This window comes from Lissotriton vulgaris, chromosome 5 (assembly GCF_964263255.1).
Source record: "Lissotriton vulgaris chromosome 5, aLisVul1.2, whole genome shotgun sequence".
Taxonomy (NCBI): domain Eukaryota; kingdom Metazoa; phylum Chordata; class Amphibia; order Caudata; family Salamandridae; genus Lissotriton; species Lissotriton vulgaris.
The window spans coordinates 1,463,495,812-1,463,515,818 of NC_141693.1; the positions used below are offsets into that span (position 1 = coordinate 1,463,495,812).

At 44.5% G+C, this 20,007-nt stretch overlaps 1 protein-coding gene across 1 annotated transcript in view; it reads left to right on the top strand.

The window, feature by feature from the left end:
* The first annotated feature begins 784 nt into the window (after positions 1–784).
* Positions 785–20,007, top strand: part of EIF2D (eukaryotic translation initiation factor 2D) — a 163,010-nt gene continuing 143,787 nt past the window's right edge. The window contains exon 1 of the mRNA XM_086923411.1: positions 785–969. Coding sequence (XP_086779537.1) covers positions 914–969 — 56 coding nt within the window. The 5' untranslated portion in view covers positions 785–913. The remainder of the gene's footprint in view (positions 970–20,007) is intronic.

The window sequence follows — 20,007 nt, forward strand, 5'->3', positions numbered from 1 at the left end:
CCTTTCTTCCCCTCAACAGGATTTCAAGTCACATAGCGCGGGGATGCCCTTGGGTCACCAGGCGCTTTAGAAATCGCTAAATAAATAAATAAATAAATATAGAGCAACTTAAACCTTTGGGGTGGTGAAATATCGTTTAGACAGATGAATGGATTGTAATCCCTATTATAACAAAGAGTGGCATTAGAAGATGTGGTGATGCTTTGGCTCATTTGTTGCAGTTAAATTGCCCTGTTTCTGTATTAGCATTTGTTTTATTGGTAAAAGAAAACTGACGAGTCACAAGCATTCTTGTTGCAGAGGGTCACTTTATCAGTTCCTCATCTTGGGCTAGATATTTAGATCTGTTAAAAACCGAGAAACTTAATTTTACTGGATATTATTATTATATTATTTAACGTTGGTGGTTAATAACCGTGTTGATGATATCCATTCAGCACTTAATCAGGCAGACACGCATCCTGGCGTCGGCTTCACGGTCCAGTCCCCTATTTCAACCAACGTGGTCTAGAGCTAGCGCTCCAGCTTTTAGCAGTACTTCTGGAATATGTCTTCTGTTGAATACATAAGGTTTGGCGACATGTGCACTGTCAAGCTCGACGTTAAAAGAGGAGAATTGTTCGTAATTAATTTTGGTTTCATCATACATAGGGTAGGTTCCTTTTCAGAAATAGGAGTTTAAATTGTCGAATTTTAAGATGTCTGTGCTGTTCTACCCGTTTACATCTTTATGTAGGAATAGGGTTGTTTCGGTCTTTTTTTTTACAGGACGATGGCTTGTTTTCCGGCATGAGAATCTAAGATGGCAGCGGCCATGCAGTGGAGCAAGACCAAGAGCCATTGATCAATTTGTGTCTCTTTCCGACATTTCTCGCCATCTCAGTCACACAAACAAACCCAGGACAGACACGATATGTTCGCCAAAGCCTTTAGGGTTAAATCCAACACCGCCATTAAAGGCTCAGACCGGTGAGTTCCGGAGTTCGCTCTAGGGATTGATTTAGTGATTTCCTAGTCTACACGTCTTGTCAGAAATATTGGAGCTCTGTGCACCAGAAAATTCACGTTCTGATAGTTGATGTCAAAGATATTCGGTGACGTATGCTTACTATCAAAATGTGTATATCTGATTTTTGAAATTGCATCAGTTTCCAATATGTTGGGCGTATTTGAGAAGTTTAAAGTACTTTTGTTTTCCGGGAGCTGTTGTGCAGTTGTCTGTCTACTCATGGAGGCCTGTCTTCTTTTCTGCCTGTGGAATGGAAAATGGTGTTTTGTCATAGTATTTGTAAGGTCTGGCGTTAGCCAAGATCTTTTTAATTTTGTTTAAAAAAAAAAAAATATATATATATATATATATAGTATAGTTATTTAAAGGGGCTTTAAGCCATGTGTTTTTATCCAGTAGTATCATTATGCTGGTGTGTCATTCACATCTTGCTTCCATCCACTACAGCATACAACATGGGGCAGGGGCTCAGCCCATGACAGCCACTGAAAAACGTAACTATAAGTGACCCCAATTTGCTCTTTCTTAAGGAACACATCTAAACACAATGTAGTTCTCTACAGTGGCAGTGTATATCTTCACTTTATTACTTTATTGTTGCCTTTGTATCTGCACACAACATAGTTCTCTTCAGTGGCAGTATATATTTTCACTTCATTTCTTTAGTGTTGCCTTTGTGTTTAGAGTCTGGTGAGATAGCAGGTTGCTTTCTACAAGCTGTCCATGACAAACATAGGGCACATTCCAGCTTTACCAGTACCTGCTAATGATGGTGTAAATGCATGTTGGAGTGGCCTTTTTAGGTTTCACCTGCACAGCGCTTGCACTATGCTTCTGAAATCTCTTGTATTTAATATATCTTAAAAAGGGTCTCCTACCAGTTCCCATCTACTAATTACTGTGTTTATTTGCTTTTGTGTGGAACTTTTTTTTTTATTAACTTCTTCTGGCTGCACATATTTACAATGCTTCTACTAAAGCTGGTTGCATTGTTTAAGCCCCATTCAGTGGATAGATAAGTTCTCTTCCCACAGAAAATGCAGACCGCTTCTAACAGTACGCTCAAATGCTTGCTTTTTAAAACTTCGTTGTGTAAAGTAGATGCCTCCGTCTTAGACCGTTTGTGACATTTCCTATTCATACCTCAGTACCTTATGATCAAATTCTAAATGTTGTAATAAACATTGCACATTAAAAATAAAGTGTATATACAAGAGCTATGCTATATTTTAATACTAAACAGGCCGCCACAAGGGCAGTTACCTTGCTGACAACGGGCGTCATGATGTGAATGGTGCAGCAGGGGCAGTAGCACCAGGCCCAAAAGTTATCAGAACTCCTGTTAACACCTAATATTGCTATATTTGACTAGAAAACAGGCAGTCACAATTGCAGTTACCTTGCAGCAGGTGCAGTGGCACTGGGTCCAAAAGCTCTAAGGACCCAACTAAAATCAGCTTATTGGTAAATGGTACTATTGAACAAGACAGTCAGAAGTGCAGTTAACTAGTAGGCAATAGGTTCATGATTTGAGTGGTGCAGCAGGTGCAGTGGCACCAGGACCAACAACCCTAGGCACCTTACTAAACACCTAGTATTGCTATATTTTACTACTAAATAGTCAGTTACAAGTGCATTTACCATGCAGCCAACAAGGTCATGATTTGAATGGTGCAGCAGGTGCAGTGGCACCGGGCCCAAAAGTTGTCAGAACTCCTCTAAACACATAATATTGATGTGACAGCTATTAATTCTATTATTTCCCTCTTTAATTTCATTTTTCAAAATGTTGCTATTACTTACCCGCAATATACCACTAGTAACAGCACAATATATTGCCTTTTTTACATAAACAAGTCATAACACTGTAATATACTTTTTTTTAACCAATTCTTTTAATATTAATTATCTGGCGTCTGCGTCAGATGCACAGTACATTGCATAGCATTCTCTGACAGGAGTAGGTGGTTCAGTGCTATAAAACTCAATATATGTTTTACAAGAACAAGGGAACTCAATTTTTGGTAAGGGACCTTGGGTACAGAGTATTTTACAGGAACAATGGTCACTACCCTCAGGCCCCAACGCCACTACCTTCCGGATCCACCGCTTACCATCACTCTGTCAGCAAACTAGTGCTAAGGTCTAGCTAAGGTCTAGCTGCACAATATCTTCCCTGTACGCCACTATCTTCAGGCCCCAGCGACAAACAGATTCTTCCTAAGACCTACTGCTTGCAAACACAGCTTGTTGCCTACAGCCTGTACAGCATGGGTGAAAAAGAAGCCAAAAACCTCAAAAGACTTAAGGCCGATCCACCGAACCCTGACTCACCCACTAAAGGTTAAAGGGACATTAACGTAACAATGGACACAATACTGAACAAACTAGCAGAGGTCCACGATTTGGCAAAATCATCGAAAGAAGAAATTTCTGCGATCAGACAGGACATCAGAGATACCAATGCCAGGCTATCTGAAACAGAGAACAGAATAAGCCATCTGGAAGACACAGAGACAAAAGTCGGCAAATACCCCAAAAACCTGTCAACCACGACGGACTCTCTGACAAGGAGATTGTCTGAGCTTGAAGATAGAAATCGAAGAGGGAACTTGGGTATTTTCGGAATACCGTAGGGATCAAAGGATCCCTCTGGTTCATGCATCTCCTTCCTGGAATCCTGGTTCACACAAGCAACTAACCAGTCCTTCAACAATCCACTTGAATTTGATCTGGCCCACAGGGTCCCATCTAGAGTTACACCAAACCAATAAGGCCCAAGACTAATTGTAAGCAAGCCTCTCCGCTACCAACATGTTGAACAAATCCTTCATGCGTAAGCACAATCATATTCTATGGAAAACCAAGAAAATCTTTCTCTCCCAAGACTACAGTAAAGAGACGGTGGACATTAGAAAAGGTTTTCTTGCTCTTCGACCCAGGCTACACTCCTTGAACTATCAGTTCAGTTTTGCAGGCCCAGCGAGATTCCGTGTGGTCATCCAAGGGGTTCCCCAAGTTTTTATGGACCCCCTACAACTGAAAAGATTTCTCGATGGCCCAGTATAACTCTCAATGGACACGACAATGCTGGGATCCTCCAATGCAGGCACCTGAGTATCTCTAAATTAATTCACTACATGTTTGATGGTCTACTGCTTTGTAATGTGTTCACAATACTGTTCAGTTGCACCAGTATCACAATTGCATGAAGCAACTTTGTAGAGGTTCGACTAGGATCTTTATCCGCAAATGTTCTGATTCAGCTTATTTGTATTCAGTGTTTTATCTAGCTCTCAGTACACTTGTTCAAATTGCTAAAGGGCCAATAGTGACTACTGACTTTCTACTCTTTAGTGACTCTTTAGTGACTAACGGCCCGATATTAGCTAGTCTCTAGTTCATTTCTAGTCTCTAGTTAATTTCTAACTTCCTGGTTTTAAGCTAAAACCTTAGTAACGTTCACTTGCCTTGAACCCTGTTATTGTTCATATTAGTACTCAAAGGTGATAGCCTTAGAAGTCAGCGTGATAGTAATTACACAATAAGGGCCTCCTGTACCGCTCCTGGAACAACTCAATCCCTGTCATGCACTTAATTTAGCTGCTGTTATGTAGTTAGTGTTCGCTGTTCTTGGAAGAGGAAATGGTCTCATATGTCTAGCATGACTTTGTTAACTGCCATGGGAGGGGAGCTATTTTCCCCTTGTCTCCATGACTACTAGGTACTTTCAGGGTGGGGTGGAAGGGACTGGGGAGGGTGGGTAGGGAAGTGGGTTTGACACTAATTTTTAGATTTTTCTTTACTTTTAGTGTATTTTGCTTGCTTTTTTCTGTATGTTATTGTTTTTTATGCTCAAGTGCCAGTTCCCAATTTTTAATTGTAGCTTTGTATGATAAATCGGAAGGATGCACCAGCACGCAATCATTTCGCAATGTGACCCACTGTGATACATATTTTACTTGTCTGGTGCAAATGTGTGGGATTATTTCGTATATGTCATTTTCAGGTTATATGGCATGCTGCAAGAATGATGAGAAGTTCTTCTGCTTATTTTTATTGCCTTACAATGCTAAATCCGTATACCCCTGGTGCGAGACAACTGCCAATATAAATCAGATGCACCTCGTATGCCTTATTTGGTTCGAAGATTGTTGTGGAGCCTCAGTTAATGACCCCCTTAATTGTAAGGTTGGAACCCCACTGATTTGTATCTCCTTTTGTCCATATACCTCGCACACACTGTCAACACACAAGGGGCAAAGGTTTTGAGGCTACAAAAACAGTAGTGGTATTAGGTTCATACGGATCATAGTGACAATATACTTATAAATGTAAATGTAAATGTAAGGTGTTTTGTAGCGCGCTCAATTACTACCGGAGTATCCTGGCGCGAATGACCGCTGGGGAACCCGTCCTGGCCTTCCCTGTGAGATGGTCCCTTGCTGGGTATCTCCAAGGTGAAGCCAGGCATCCCCGGCGTCTGTGGGGGGCCGTTGTAGAGATGAGGCAAGCTTAATGCCCAGAGTTACCGAGTGTGATCACTGCCCAAAGTGGGCACCGAGGCGAGAATTATCAGTCCGCTGACCCTGGTCCGCGACCCTGCCGCGTCGGGAATCGAACCCTGGTCCCGGGCCGTTCTCAGCCTCCGGGTCTGCCGCCTCTAACCAGTGAGCCACACCTCTCTACTTATGATGTCGCAAACGACCCCCAAGGCCCCTTCAGGGATTTCCATGCTTAATAACCTCAAAATACTTTCGCTTAACGTTAAAAGTCTTAACCATCCGGTTAAATGGAGAAATATTCTTGACTACCTCCAGAAACAAGAAGGGGACATTGTCTTGTTAAAAGAGACAAAGATTGATGCCAAGCAATTTAACACACTTAAAATATGTTCTACAATGAAGTTGTTGGTTCTGAAGCGATAGGTAAGAAAAACGGTGTCCTGACTAATAGCGAAAAAAAAATGAAACATTGAAATAGGAGCAAACACAGCCGACACTAAAGGGAGATAGGTCATGACTAAATTGATTAAAGACAACACAGAATTTTCATTACCAATGTTTACACACCTAACATAGACGACTTAGACATCTGGAATGACCTATCTAAACAGATCGAAACTATTCCAGACTCGGCTCTGGATATTCCAGCGGGAGATTTTAATCTGCCCTTGGACCCAGCTTTAGACAGGGACTTTCGGTGTGCTTTTCGTAGTAACAACTCCCACAAAGCCTTTATTAACCTCAGTTCCCGTTTCAACCTACTGTATTCCTGGAGATTACAAAACCCCACAGGCAGGGAATATACATTTTACTCATCGCCACACAACTTCTACTCACGCATCGATTACCTGTTTATCACCAGTAATGCCACTGCCAGAATTGTGGAGACGTCAATAGAACACAGAGTCGTATCAGATCACTCGTGTATCTCCCTATCTATATCGAGCATAAAACCGACCAAACAACAGTCCCTCTGGAGACTTAATGACGAAGTCTTAGAAAAAGAGCATCACAGGAAAACCATTGAAAACGCAATACAGAACTACCTTCTGATCAATAAAAGAGATGACACGTTGGATCTCCCTCGATGGGAGACTCTGAAGAGTACTATTAGGGGTGAGATTATTAAAATCAGATTAGTCATGAATAGGGATCACAGCAAGACCCTTAACGACTTAGAGAGAGAGATTTCTATTCTAGAGAGCAAACACATAGCATCTAGAGATGCGACAATCATGAATGAATTGGTGATTAAGAAATATGAATATAATAAGATACTCAGCTGCAGAGCTGGGATATAGATTAACAGGCAAAGGAAATCTAGGTTCTGTGAATTGAATATGGCGGGTAAAAGTCTAGATGCGTTCCTTAAAGTTTAAAGTGCAGAAGAACACAATAAATAACATAACAGACCATAAAGGCTCAATTCACTCTGACCCAGAGAAAATTGCTGACACTTTCAAAGAATTCTATAGTACTTTATATACTAAAAACAAAGACCTAGACAACACTAAAGTCCAAGATTATCTAAATGAATGTGAACTCCCAGCGCTTACAGAACCAGAACAGTTAGAACTTAATAGCCCAATTACCGCCTCAGAAATTGAGAAATCGAATAAATCGCTCAAATGTGGGTGCCCCAGGACCCGATGGGTTTAGTGCCAAATTTTATAAGTGTTTTCCCTGTCTTCTAGTTCCTCCACTCTTACACCTGTTCCACGAATTCAGTTATGCAGGCAAAGTCACTGGAACACTTGCTGAAGCCATCATAGCAGTGTTACCAAAAGTAGGGAAGGACCCGGCACTTCCCAAAAATTACAGACCGATACCCCTCATCAACTTAGACTGTAAGCTTTACGCAATGATTCTTGCCAACCGTCTCCAAAAATTCTTGCCTAAACTTATTCACCCCCTCAAGTTGGTTTTTTAAAGAATAGGTTTTCGAGTGATAATACTAGGATCTTGGCCCACGTATTGGAGAAGGCTAAACTCACCAGCTCACCTACAGTGGCTATCACGCTGGATGCCGAAAAGGCACTCGACAAAGTTGACTGGACGTACCTAGAGGCAACACTGAATAAATTCAATCTGGGGGAAAATCTTACGCGTATGGTAATGTCTCTCTATTTCAGTCCCTCAGCTAGAGTACGAGCAGGAGGCTAGATCTCGCCCTCCTTCAAATTAGAACAGGGAACAAGACAGGGCTGCCCCCTTTCCCCCTCGCTATTTTTACTTGCCATTGAACCCTTCTTATTTCACATTAGGAACAATGACCAGATCACAGCAGTCAAAATTACCGCATACGCTCACAGCGTTTTAGTGGTCTTTGAAAAAGCTGAAAAGGCTATCCCTGCTCTCATGTACTCAATAGAAAGCTTCTCCATAGTGTCCGGATACAAGCTAAATAAAAATAAGACTGAAGTAAAACTCCTAAACAACCACGGTGGCAAAGAGATTATGGGAAACTCCGATCTCTCATGGCAACCTAAATGTTTGAAATATCTGGGCCTAGACTTCGACAAAGACCTGATCACTACCCTTCACACTAATAAAACCTCACTTTATAAAAAAATATCCACATTACTGGAGGGGTGGTCCCCTAAATATCTTTCATGGTGGGGTAGGGCCGAGTCATTGAAAATGATGGTGACTGCTTTTATTAATTATTTAGCTAGAATGTTGCCAATGACTTTCTCCGATGATTTCCTGACCAGAATCTATAAGCTCTTCAACACGTTCCTCTGGCAGGGTACGAAGCCCAGAATATCAATGCATGAGCTCAAATTATCTAAAGAAAAAGGTAGTCTGGGTCTCCCAAACTTTAGGAACTATCAAACCGCGTTTCTCTGCAAGCAAGGAGCTAACTGGTTGACTGTACATCCGGACTATACTCCAGTCTGTCTTGATGTCGAAAAGTCGCTCATCGATAATGTGCCCTTATCTGTCCTCCTCATCATGGACCTCTCCCGCCTACCTCACTCACAATACGTCCTCCTTAATACTAAGAGAGCCCTCCTGCGGTTAGATCACCTATATAAACTAAAAGTTAATAAGTCTAACGTGACCTCTCTATGACAATACAAGCATTAAAGCACGAGGCACTGTCTATTGTGGCACCTGCATCCAAGTATGGCTGATGCGAAGGGAAAATATAGGCTGGCTACCTGGAATGTACGGGGGCTTGGAGCAATACAAAAACGACATAGAATACATGCTTTTTTACTTCGCCAACAGGCTCAAATAGTGTTCCTACAGGAATCCCACTTAACACTGTCCGAGGCACACACGTTACGAAAGAAATGGAGGGGGACTATATTTTCTACAACGTACTCGGCCTTTTCCAGGGGGGCTACCATATGGGTGAGACACGGTACTCCCATTGTGGAAATTGAGAGGAAGGTAAACAACCAAGGACGATATATATTGGTGAAGGGCACACTGGACGGTACACTGCTGGTCCTGGGCAGCATCTTTCCCCCTTAACTTCGAGCAAGATAGATTCCTTGCAAACGTAGGCCGGGCTTTAGCTGACTGGATGGATATCCCCTGGATTTTGGGTGGGGATTGGAGCTTGATTCTGGATGTTGATCTGGATAGATCGCATCCCCCCCTCCAGATGACAGGTGACAAGATGGCCGACTCCTTTAGAACCTGGCTCCAGTAATGGGGACTGACAGACATATGGCGCACCCTGCATCCAACACACAAGGAATACTCTTACCATTCCCCAGTGCATGACCTACATACTCGCCTAGACAGATTCTTGTGTACCAACTCTCTGCTGTCCAAATGTGTGTCCTCAGACTACCTAGCTAAAACCTTTTCGGACCACAGACCACTGACACTTGATCTACATTGGGGGAGGGTGCCGTCACCGGTACCCACCTGGAGACTTAACCCATTACTGTTAGAGGATGGCCCATTCCGCAAACACCTATCGGATACACTAGATAACCACTTCCGGGAGAACTGGGACTCTGCGTCCTCGAACCTGCTAGTGTGGGACGCCATGAAGGCTGTGATAAGGGGGGATGCTATCGGCCAGCTGGTGGGAGCCAGACAGGAAATTCACAGGAAACTCTGTGAGGTTGAAGACCGCCTGAGGAATTTAGAGACGGCGGCGGGAGTAGACTCTGGGCGTAAGGGGGATTTACAGTTATGCAACATAGAGCATGCAAAACTCCTGGAAACACTAAGAGTCATTGATCACAAGGATTATTTGAGACGCCAACAGGCAGAAGCAGACAGGTCTGGGGCCCTGCCTGCTCGCCTGGTAAGAGACAGCCCGAAGTCCCAGGGATTACGAAAATTAGAGATGGAGCGGGAAGGGAGATGTCCACACAGTCGGATATTAATTCTGCATTTAGAGCCCATTTGGAGAGGCTATATGCCCCTCCCCCTGAGGGTGGTGGAGACGAAATGTTAGAATTTCTAAGAGACCTACCGTTCCCAACCCTGACCCGGGACGAACAGACCGACATGGACGGACCCATTACACAGCAGGAAATCAAAATAGCCATTCACTCCCTTAATCGAAGTAAAACTCCCGGCATGGACGGATTGCCTGTAGAATTTTACCAGACTTATTCCGCAACGCTAGTACCCATTTTAGAGAATATTTATAAGACAGCTTACGAGGTCGGTCACCTGCCTGCCACGACAATGCAAGCCTCAGTTATATCCATACCAAAACCTGGTAGGGATACCCTTGACTTGACTAACTACAGACCCCTCTCAATGCTCCCCACAGAGTATAAAATACTTAGCAAAGCTATCGCCATGCAAATACAGGCCCATCTCCCTACCCTAATACACCCGGACCAATGCGGCTTCCTCCCAGGGAGGAGCACTTCCCAGAACACGAGGAAGCTCCACACCCTCATGTCAGCCACGCCAATGGACCTTCCTCAGGCCGGTTGTATCGCCTTGGACCTCCGGCAGGCATTCGACTCCCTGACATGGGAGTTTATGTTCGAGGTCATACAGCGTTCCGGCTTCCCCGACTCCCTAATCAAATGGTTTTGTCTACTGTATACGAACCCGACAGCTAGAGCACGCACAGGCAGGTACATCTCAGATAGCTATGATATCTTTAGAGGCACCCGGCAAGGCTGCCTGTTATCGCCCCTGCTGTTTGTACTGACACTCGAGCCTCTGGCGATTGCACTCCGGACCCGAGCGGGCGAGGTAGGCATTTCCATTGGGGGAACGCATAATCTGATATCAATCTACGCCGATGATATCTTAGTGTATATTCGAGATTTGGACGGGAACCACTCAAGCCTAGCAACCATCTTCGACCGTTTTGAGACCGTATCTGGCCTGGCCATTAACCCGACGAAATCCCTAGGCTTCTATTTCCGCGAAGGGCAACGACCCTCCCACATACAATTTGGAGATTACCAGATTCAAATAGCGCCGACTACATTTAAATACCTGGGCATTAATGTTTATAGAAGACCGGAAGACCAGATTGAAGGTAATGTGCGAAGGCCATTAATAGCCTCCGGAGTAGCGTGAACTTTTGGACGTCCTTGCCATTATCTGTCATGGGTAGGATAGCAGTTTCGAAGATGGTCATGCTCCCCCGTATACTATATTATTTCGTAAACCTGCCGGTTCTCCTCCCACACCACATATTTGCTACACTAAACACGACCCTGATTACTCTCATATGGGGCCCTGGGCGACGACGAATAAGCCTCAAAAAACTACAACTGAGCACCAGACAGGGGGGCCTTGGTGTACCGGACCTAAGGGGTTACTACTACGCAAGCCAGTTGCAATGGTTATCACGGTGGGTGGCGGGTAAGAACCTACACGAAATTGAAATCACACAGGACCGGTTAGCACGTGGAGAGCTGCAGTCCCTTCTGTTGCCCGGAGCCAAGTTCCCTCGAGAATGCCACCCCCTTCTACATACTGCTCTACTGTGCTGGCGAAAGGCGTTGGCGTACACGGCGGGGACCACACCTTATGCAGATAACATCCCCCTGTTAGGGCTCCCAACACCGCAGGGACGTCTGACGCAACGCAGGTTACAACCTTGGACAAAGGTGGGAATGGACAGAGTGGGCGACCTGTTTGGGGATGACACACTAGTGGATCACGCCTCCTTCGCGCAGTCAACAGGAGCCCCACTGCGATTGTACTTCCTACATGCTACAGTGACATACTATGTGCGACGCACATGGGCCCCACAGCGCAGCAAACCAGAACAACATGAACTAGTACATCTCCTTCATTATATGGGGTCTGTGGGGACACTTAGTGCGATGGCTCTACACGGGCAATAGGGAAAACACTGCTCTACCTCTTACCACACTCAGGGACACCTGGACTCTAGACACAGGAGAGGCTATGGCAGATGGGGCCTGGAGATTGTCCTAGCACACCACAGGAGGGTGTCCAGAAATGTCAAATTCAAATTCATACAGGCTATGGTGCTGCATAGAGCATATCTCACCCCCCAAAGGCTCCATAGGATGTTGCCTGCCTCCTCCCATAGTTGTCCCCGATGTCAAGGGGATGAGGCCGATCTCCTTCACATGCTGTGGACATGTCTACGAATACGCAGCTATTGGGGGACAGTCCGTCATACACTAAACACTATCACAACTCTACAGATACCGGAGGGGGCGCTGCCTTGTCTGTACAGCTTTTGGCCGCCATAAGTGTGGCAGGGTATGCTCAGACGTGAGTCCCTTGCTCACTTTGCCACTGGATTCAAGCAAGCCGGGCTGAAGACCGCTGGAATGCCAGAAACCAGTCCTCGGAAGCTTGTTTCCCTTCCAGGGAAGACATGGCTTGGCAGTTCGGGCTGGACTGTTCCCATGAGGCACAGGGTCAGACTGATTTGCATATAGCCATGTCTGAACTGGGGTGGCAGAGTAGGCTAAAGAACGGTGATGGATTAAACCCAGATCTTTTGACTGGGTGTGAGTGTTTGATTGATTCAGATGCTACGTCCATCACCACCCCCCTTTTGTACCGCCTTGTCTGATAGGGCACAGGAAAAGACCTAAGACCCAAAAAGCCCAGCTGAAGTTCTTAGATCTGGCACTCTTGTTGGCAATTAGAGTCATAACTATGAGGTGGAAATCAGCCAGGCCCCCGAGCGTAGAGGTATGGCGATCTGATTTGCTGAAATGGGGCAGGGCGGAGAGTGTAATCCTGCGTAGAGAAGAGGAGAAGGGGCTCCGGAAACACCCAATAGCGCAGGAATGGGAGCGGATGTTGGTGGAGATAGAGGACGTGGACCTAGAGCTCTCACAGGCGAGTACTCCATAACCAGACCTACAGGGTGGAGAGCAAGGGAAATACAGAGTAGGGATATGTCCGCCAAAAGTACAGGTTAGCCAGCACCGCGCGAATACAGCTTTCTGGACAAAATAGGGTCACTATGCTGAGGAACACAGTGCCTAATCAATGGAGAAGCCAGGAGACGAGAATGGTGGGGAGGGAGTTGGGTGGGACAGGGATTAGTTACGAGGCGACAATGTAATGCAAATGCAACACGATTATTGATGTACTAAACGTTAGTCAACTTGGACTTAATGTAAAATTGTGAAAGGTTACATGTCAATTAGCCGAAAGTTAAAGGGGGAAAACGAGAAAAGACTGTTTGGATGGTAATATGTATAACTGTAAAATGTGATATTTGATGCAGTCACGAATAAAGAGTTTAAAAAAAAAAACGTGACCTCTCTATGGCGAAACCCCTCTTTGAGGATTGATGGTGGAATGCTCCACTGGGAACACTGGTCTCAAAAAGGAATAAACCTAGTAAAAGACATCTTTACAGGGGCCCTCCCGTTACCTTTCTCTACCCTTCAGGACTGACACAATTTAACCTCAATGGATTTTTATGACTTCCTAAAATTGAAATCTCTCCTCTCAGCTCGTTCTATTAAACCCTATGAACCAACATTAGTATCTCAGATATCACTAATATTGAAATCGGGACACACCGTCTCTAGAATATATAAACTCCTATTACCCAACCCCTGTAAGATGCATAAAAAATGCGAGGTCAAATGAGAATCTGAACCCAACTCCGCTAACATCCCACATGACTGGGACAAAATATACAGCACATCTTTTTCGAATAAAATATCCCCAATATTATCACAGACTAAATATATGCTACTAAATAGGTCGTACTGGACTCCGGATTTTTAAAAAAAAACTAAGCGAAAGCCCGACATGCTGGAACTGTAACTCTGCAGTAGGAAACCTCTCCCATATGCTCTTTACTGCCCTACTTTACAACTATACTGGGATAAAGTTTACAAATGTATAGGTCACATTTTCAGCAACAATCCTCCCAGGGAATTCTCATGTATTATATTAGGCGTCCTAGACCCGACACTAGAAAATGTAAACGACCAATACTTGATGGACCTTATGCTCACTTTAGCCTGTAAAGTTGTATTATGCAAATGGAAAAGTACCAAAGATGTATCCTTTAGAGTGTGGCAGGAATGGCTGTCCTTTCTCAGAGGAGCGGCCAATCCTGCACTCCACACTTCTCCATGGTGTAAGACTCACCGGAAACTCTGTAAATCTCTGGACGCTTCATCATTCTCATTTGACCCCCTGTGAATTCCGCCTGCCGTGGTAATATCTGAATGTATCTCAATTCCTATTATTGATTAAGTTGTCAATATTGGCTAAGCTTGTGTATGACATCACACTGTTTACTTATGTGGTTCCCCGTGGTGTAAATATATGTTCACTGCTGTTTTTACATTCCGTGATCTACGTGTGGACTTTGGCTGCACTTGGTAGGCACTTGAGCACCTTAATATGTATGTACTGATTGATTTGGATCTATTGTTATTTTCTTTAGTTTATTATTCATTTCTTTATGATTCTTTCCTTATCTTCCTTTATTATTATATTATGTATATCTCCTTTGTATTTGTGTTTCCTATAATTCAATAAAAATGATTTGAAAAAAAACAAAAACAATGGTCCCTATCAAAGAAGTGATTGGTAGAAGACATTTTATATAGAGATACAATGATATCTATATGTAGCTGGACATAATCATTTAATGTAAGGAATTAAAAGAACAACATACAAGTGGGGTCATATACAACATTTAAAAGAAAAATAACTCAGGAAATTGATGAAGAGTGGCCAAACAATACATCAGTTAGACCAACATAAATTACATTAGAATACTCAGGCACAGCATAATAAGTGGTATACGTTTGTGTCAGAGTACGAGAAGTGTACAACGTTTCGATCCCTTTAATGCAGTTCTAGGATCCTCTTCAGGGCAAGATAAGTAATGCTTGAGACCGATCCCTGTTAGGGTCAAGAACCTGTATATACTGATTGTGGTCAAACCGTGAAGGACGTGGCTCCAAAATGGCGAAGAGTCCAGAATGCGGTGTAGGTGGAGCGGTTTGCAGGAACAAGCAAAAATATGGTTGCAGTCAATGTAAAGACCTGCGTTTTAGCCACAGACAATGCTAGCAAATAAATTGGAGGTGGCCCTGCCTATACTGTAGTGGTACAAAAGGGGGTGGTGATGGACGGAGTGCCTATACTGTATTCTGGACTCTCTTCCACCATTTTGGAGCCATGGCCTTCGACCCTTGCGTAACATAACCCTAACATAGCCACCACTCAAATTACTTTCACATTTTACTGTATTAATTCCCCACTAACACTGTATGGGTTCCAGAGTAGCATGCTACTCGCTGAAAAAGCACTTCAACAACCCATCAGGGGTAGCAAGTGCTATATAAATGCAAACCATTTCCCCTTTTCTATACTTCCACTATCCTTCTCAATCCAAATAACTGACTAACATATCCACCATTCAAGTAACTTTCATATTTCACTATACTAATTCACCACTAATCCTTTATGGGTTCCGGAGTAGTGTGCTACTCACCAAAAAAGCGCTTTTATGCCTCCGTAGTAAGCGCTATATAAATAAAAAACCAATACAGCAAAATTGACCATTTTAGCCTTCGGGTGGTTGTGTGTCCCTAGGGGGCGGTTACCTGGGTCAAAAATAATGATGAAGATAAAAATTGCTCCAAGAGAGACCAACCTGAATATGTAACGAGGCAGAGTACCAAGTACACTATATACAATTTAAGGGTGCCATTTGTCACCTGTGGACAGCTGATACAGTTGTCTGCAAACCTATTCCACATACTTACATATACATGGAGTGTGATTTGGCTATGGTGAGAGGAGAGTTATTTCTCTCTCACTAACATGCTATTGGCCATTTTGTGCATCATTCCATCTCCTGTAGGGTGCTTGGACTGTAATTCATCAAGGATATGTCAAAACATATCAAAAGCAAAATGGATTCAAGCTTTGAGGGTTGGAGAAGGGGAGCTCCTCTACGGCTACGGGATCTTTATAGGCATGAGACCACTATAGACAAGGCCGCATGCAGACAACCTTTTCAATTAACTGGGGCAGATGAGTCCTACCTTAGCCCACTCCTGTACTGGGAGGACGCACCAATAGCAAAGGACAATGTCAGCAGACCCAATACTCCCCCCTTAGAACACCTCTTCACCCAGGGATATGCGAAGAACGGTAGGACCTGACTCTGTTCAGCCCTGTGTACTCTATCGCAGCCACACAGGCACCCCTACCAGTAGAAATGGAAACATGACTTAGGCACCACTTTGACAGATGTCATGTGGCAGTGGCTCTGGTTGAGAGTAGCCAGGGATTCTATTTGCCTGCAGCATGAAGCTCATTCATATAAAATCCTTACCGGATGGTACATCACCCCAGTGCGCCTCCATGCTACATCTGGAATGTCTGATTTCTGTTTGAGGAGGTGTGGGACCTATGGTAGATACACATGTGGTGGCAGTGTGTGCAGGTAAAGCAGTTTTGGGTAGCTGTGCTAAAGCAAATTCATCATATATGCTCAGCGGCCCTGCCACTTGACCAATCGGTACTCCTTTTGGGTGAGGCAGGGGAGTACTATCTGCCCATACACTACTCCTTGGAGAAGACTGCTCACATCCCATCTCCTGACAAGGTTAACAGCCCTTACTTGGAAGAACCGCCACTCTTCGAGTCTTACACTATGGCGGACAAAAGTGTGGCACATTTACGCCACAGAACGCCTGACTGCTGTAATCTATGATAAGATATTGAAGTTTGAAAAAATCTGGTTGCCACAACTATGCTGCCCATCCTACTGCGAGCTCGGCTGGGGGAACTCTCGTACTTGAATAACTTATGCCTCTGACGAAGGTGATGATAATGAATTATCATGAAATGTTGTTAGCTGTGAAACCCTGTTTAACAGTAGCTCATTTGATTGCATTTCATTCAAACCCCAAAAATAAAGGTTAAAAAAAATCTCAAAAGTACTTCATTCATTACATTATTTTTTCTGGTAGATATTGTTTGGGGAGCCCCAGGGCATACTTGGCCACACCCAAGAGGGTGGGTTGATGATGCTTGTCTTTGGCATCCTGGGGCCCTTCCTACAGTGGCGCTGCACATTGGGCCAAATACATTCTTTCCGCACTTGACTCTCAAGGTGCCGAGGGCAAGAAGTCAAAGACTTCTGAGGGAGGTAGTGTGGAGATAGAACAAGAACACAGAACTCATTAATCAAACAACAGATACAATAATATATTGTACAGCTCAGAGACTATCTTTTTGTTAAAGTAAAGTCCTTTATTCTTACAGCAAAATAAAATTTTACACACTCCAAAGGTAGCCCGCAAGCAAGGGTACAACAAAGGTGTAGACTAGGCACGGATGCAGATCACCATTAGTTACCACAAACTGTTATTTTGCAGGTCAGTTCAATAGTCTTTTAGGCCTAAATCATTTGTATTGGCAAAGATTAGTGTTGTACCTGCAAACACATACTTTTAATATTAGGCCCAGTCTCTCAGATCGTATGGACCAGCCCTAAATTACCTGGTCAAACAGCGTGGTGACTTAGCTGTGGGGGCCGGTGCCATCAACAACAGTGCACCTTCAGGCTTTAGCACCAGCAATGGGGGAGTGTGGAGAGCTGTCAGGTGTCTCTCTAGACCACTGGGTTTGAACAATGAACTTCGCTGGCTTATCAGAAGTTGCAAACTCCAGACCAATGTGAGCGGGTGTTCATATTCAGCAGATGCAGACCCTACGGCCGATGCATGTGGGAACTCATCTTCTGTACGTGCAGTCACTGGGACCGGTGCAGGTGGGTGCTCCTCTTCAGCAGTTGTGACTTCCAGGAAAATACAAGTGGATTGGGTCTCTGCAGTTACAGCCTTCAGGCCAATAAAGCAGCTTTTTGGGTGACAAAAGCAACACCAGGCGGGGCTGGTGGCAGGAATGCCAGAAGATGACGGATTGATACACAACTTCTTATGCAGTTCAGAACAGGAACTGTGCTGGGAGACGGAGAAGACCCCACACACTTGGGTCAGGACCGGATTCACTCATTGTTAAATGCAGCTATCTTTGGGTGTTCCACATGCTGGCAACACTCTCGGCTTCTGCTCCTGGACAGTATTCCCCTGCATGGCCAGGAATTCTTGTTACCTTTCTCAGCAGGAACGGAGGCTTCTACATACTTTAGACCCTCTGCCTCTCCATCACCTTGAGTACTTGAGGTGATTTCCTCGCACGTCTGGAAAACCAGCTGTCATGCAGACACACGCCATAGACATACAACAGTCCTCTGAGCACTTGGTGGAGCATACCCTTCCTTGTTTGTGAAGAACATGGAACTGAAACAAAGTGGGGTGGTTTGCATGATACGTTTTACACTTATTTTCCCGACATGGGATGTGGATCCACTATACAAGGCCTCAGAACTGGTTTGGGTTGGTTCTCTTCCAAAAGCCGTTTTCTGGATGTTACGCCGACATAGCCTTATTGCCAATGTGATAACTCTAACAGCAAGTAGCAATGGTACTGGCTCCAAGAAGAGAGTTCCAAAACAAGAACATAATGGAGTGTGAAATCTTTGCACCTGGCAGTTATCCGACTCCCTGATGCAGTAATCAGGGACAGGCAACAGGGTAGACCATTCATAGAAGCTTCCTTCACACAACAGGACAACAGCAGCTACATTCCCACCCCGATCCCTTCTATTTATCGAACTCTGGAAGAACAAATCAGCAACCCTTTGCTAACATGCTCCTCAGGAAAAACAGACTCCAGAGGACCACTTGATAGTGAAGTCACTCCATGCAACACTGAGACAGGTTGTTACATCAGCGAAAGCAAATTACTATACCAACACCATTAAAGAAGCCACCAAAAGCATCAGAATGCTGTTGAAAACAATCAATCACAGCATCAGCCCCCTGCCAAACTCACCTATTTCTCACTCACCAGAAAAGTGTAATGCCATCAACCTCTTCTTTAGTGAAAAAATACAGAACAGCCAACAGCACATTCCTGACATGAAGCCTGCTTCATATGTTACCCATAACCCTTCCTGTAGAATTCCGTAATGATTAGCTCGCAAAACACTATGTTTACCAGACCTCACAAACATACTCAATTCCCTCAAAGCCACTACTTATAACGAGGATGCCTTACAATTGTCCTTCAAAGCTTTCTCTGGGGACGTTCTCCTACCCCTAGTTCCCACTGCAAATGGGGCCCTCATTAACGCAAGGCATCAGTCAATCAATCAGGGTTGGTAAAGTGCAACTACTCGCCCGCGAAGGTCTCAAGGCACTGGTGGGTGGCTCCGTTGAGTGCTGGGATCATCCAGAGCCAGGTCTTGAGGTCCTTTGTGAACTGGAGCATTGTTGGGCTGGAGGGGGAGGTCATTCCAGGCCTTGGCTGCGGGGTAGTAGAAGTACTTTCCTACCGTTCTGGTCTTGTAGATGCGTGGAACGGTGGCCAGTGAGGGGTCAGCTGATCGGAGGTGTCTTTTGGCTGCGTGGAAGGAAAGGCAGTTGTTCAGGTATGTTGCTTCATTGTGGAGGGCCTTGCATGCGTGAGTGAGGAGTTTGAAGCTTATTCTACTTTTGATAGGGAGCTAGTGGAGATCGCAGAGGTGTTGGGTGCTGTGGCAGCGACAGGGGGTGTCTAGGATTAGTCTGGCTGCAGTATTCTGGACGGTCTAAGTTTGCAAAGTAGTTTCTTGTTGATTTCGGCGTAGAGAGCATTGCCGTAGTCCAGTCTTCTACTGATGAGAGCGTGTGTGACAGTTTTTCTGGATTCGGATGGAATCCATCTGAACGTTTTTCGTAGTTTGCAGAGGGTGTTGAAGCAGGCCTAGGATACAGCGTTGATCTGACGGTTCATTGTGAGCAATGAGTCTAGTATGATGCAAGGTTTTGTGCGTTGTCTGTCTTTCTGAGGGCAAGGGGCCACCATGAGTCGTCCCATGCGGAGGGGGTAGAGCCAAGGATGAGGACTTCTGTTTCCTCAAAGTGGAGTTTCAGGCAGCTCCTCTTCATCCAAGTGGCAACTGCTTTCATCCCTTCTTGGAAGTTGTGTCTGGTGATGTTGGGTTCGTTAATGAGG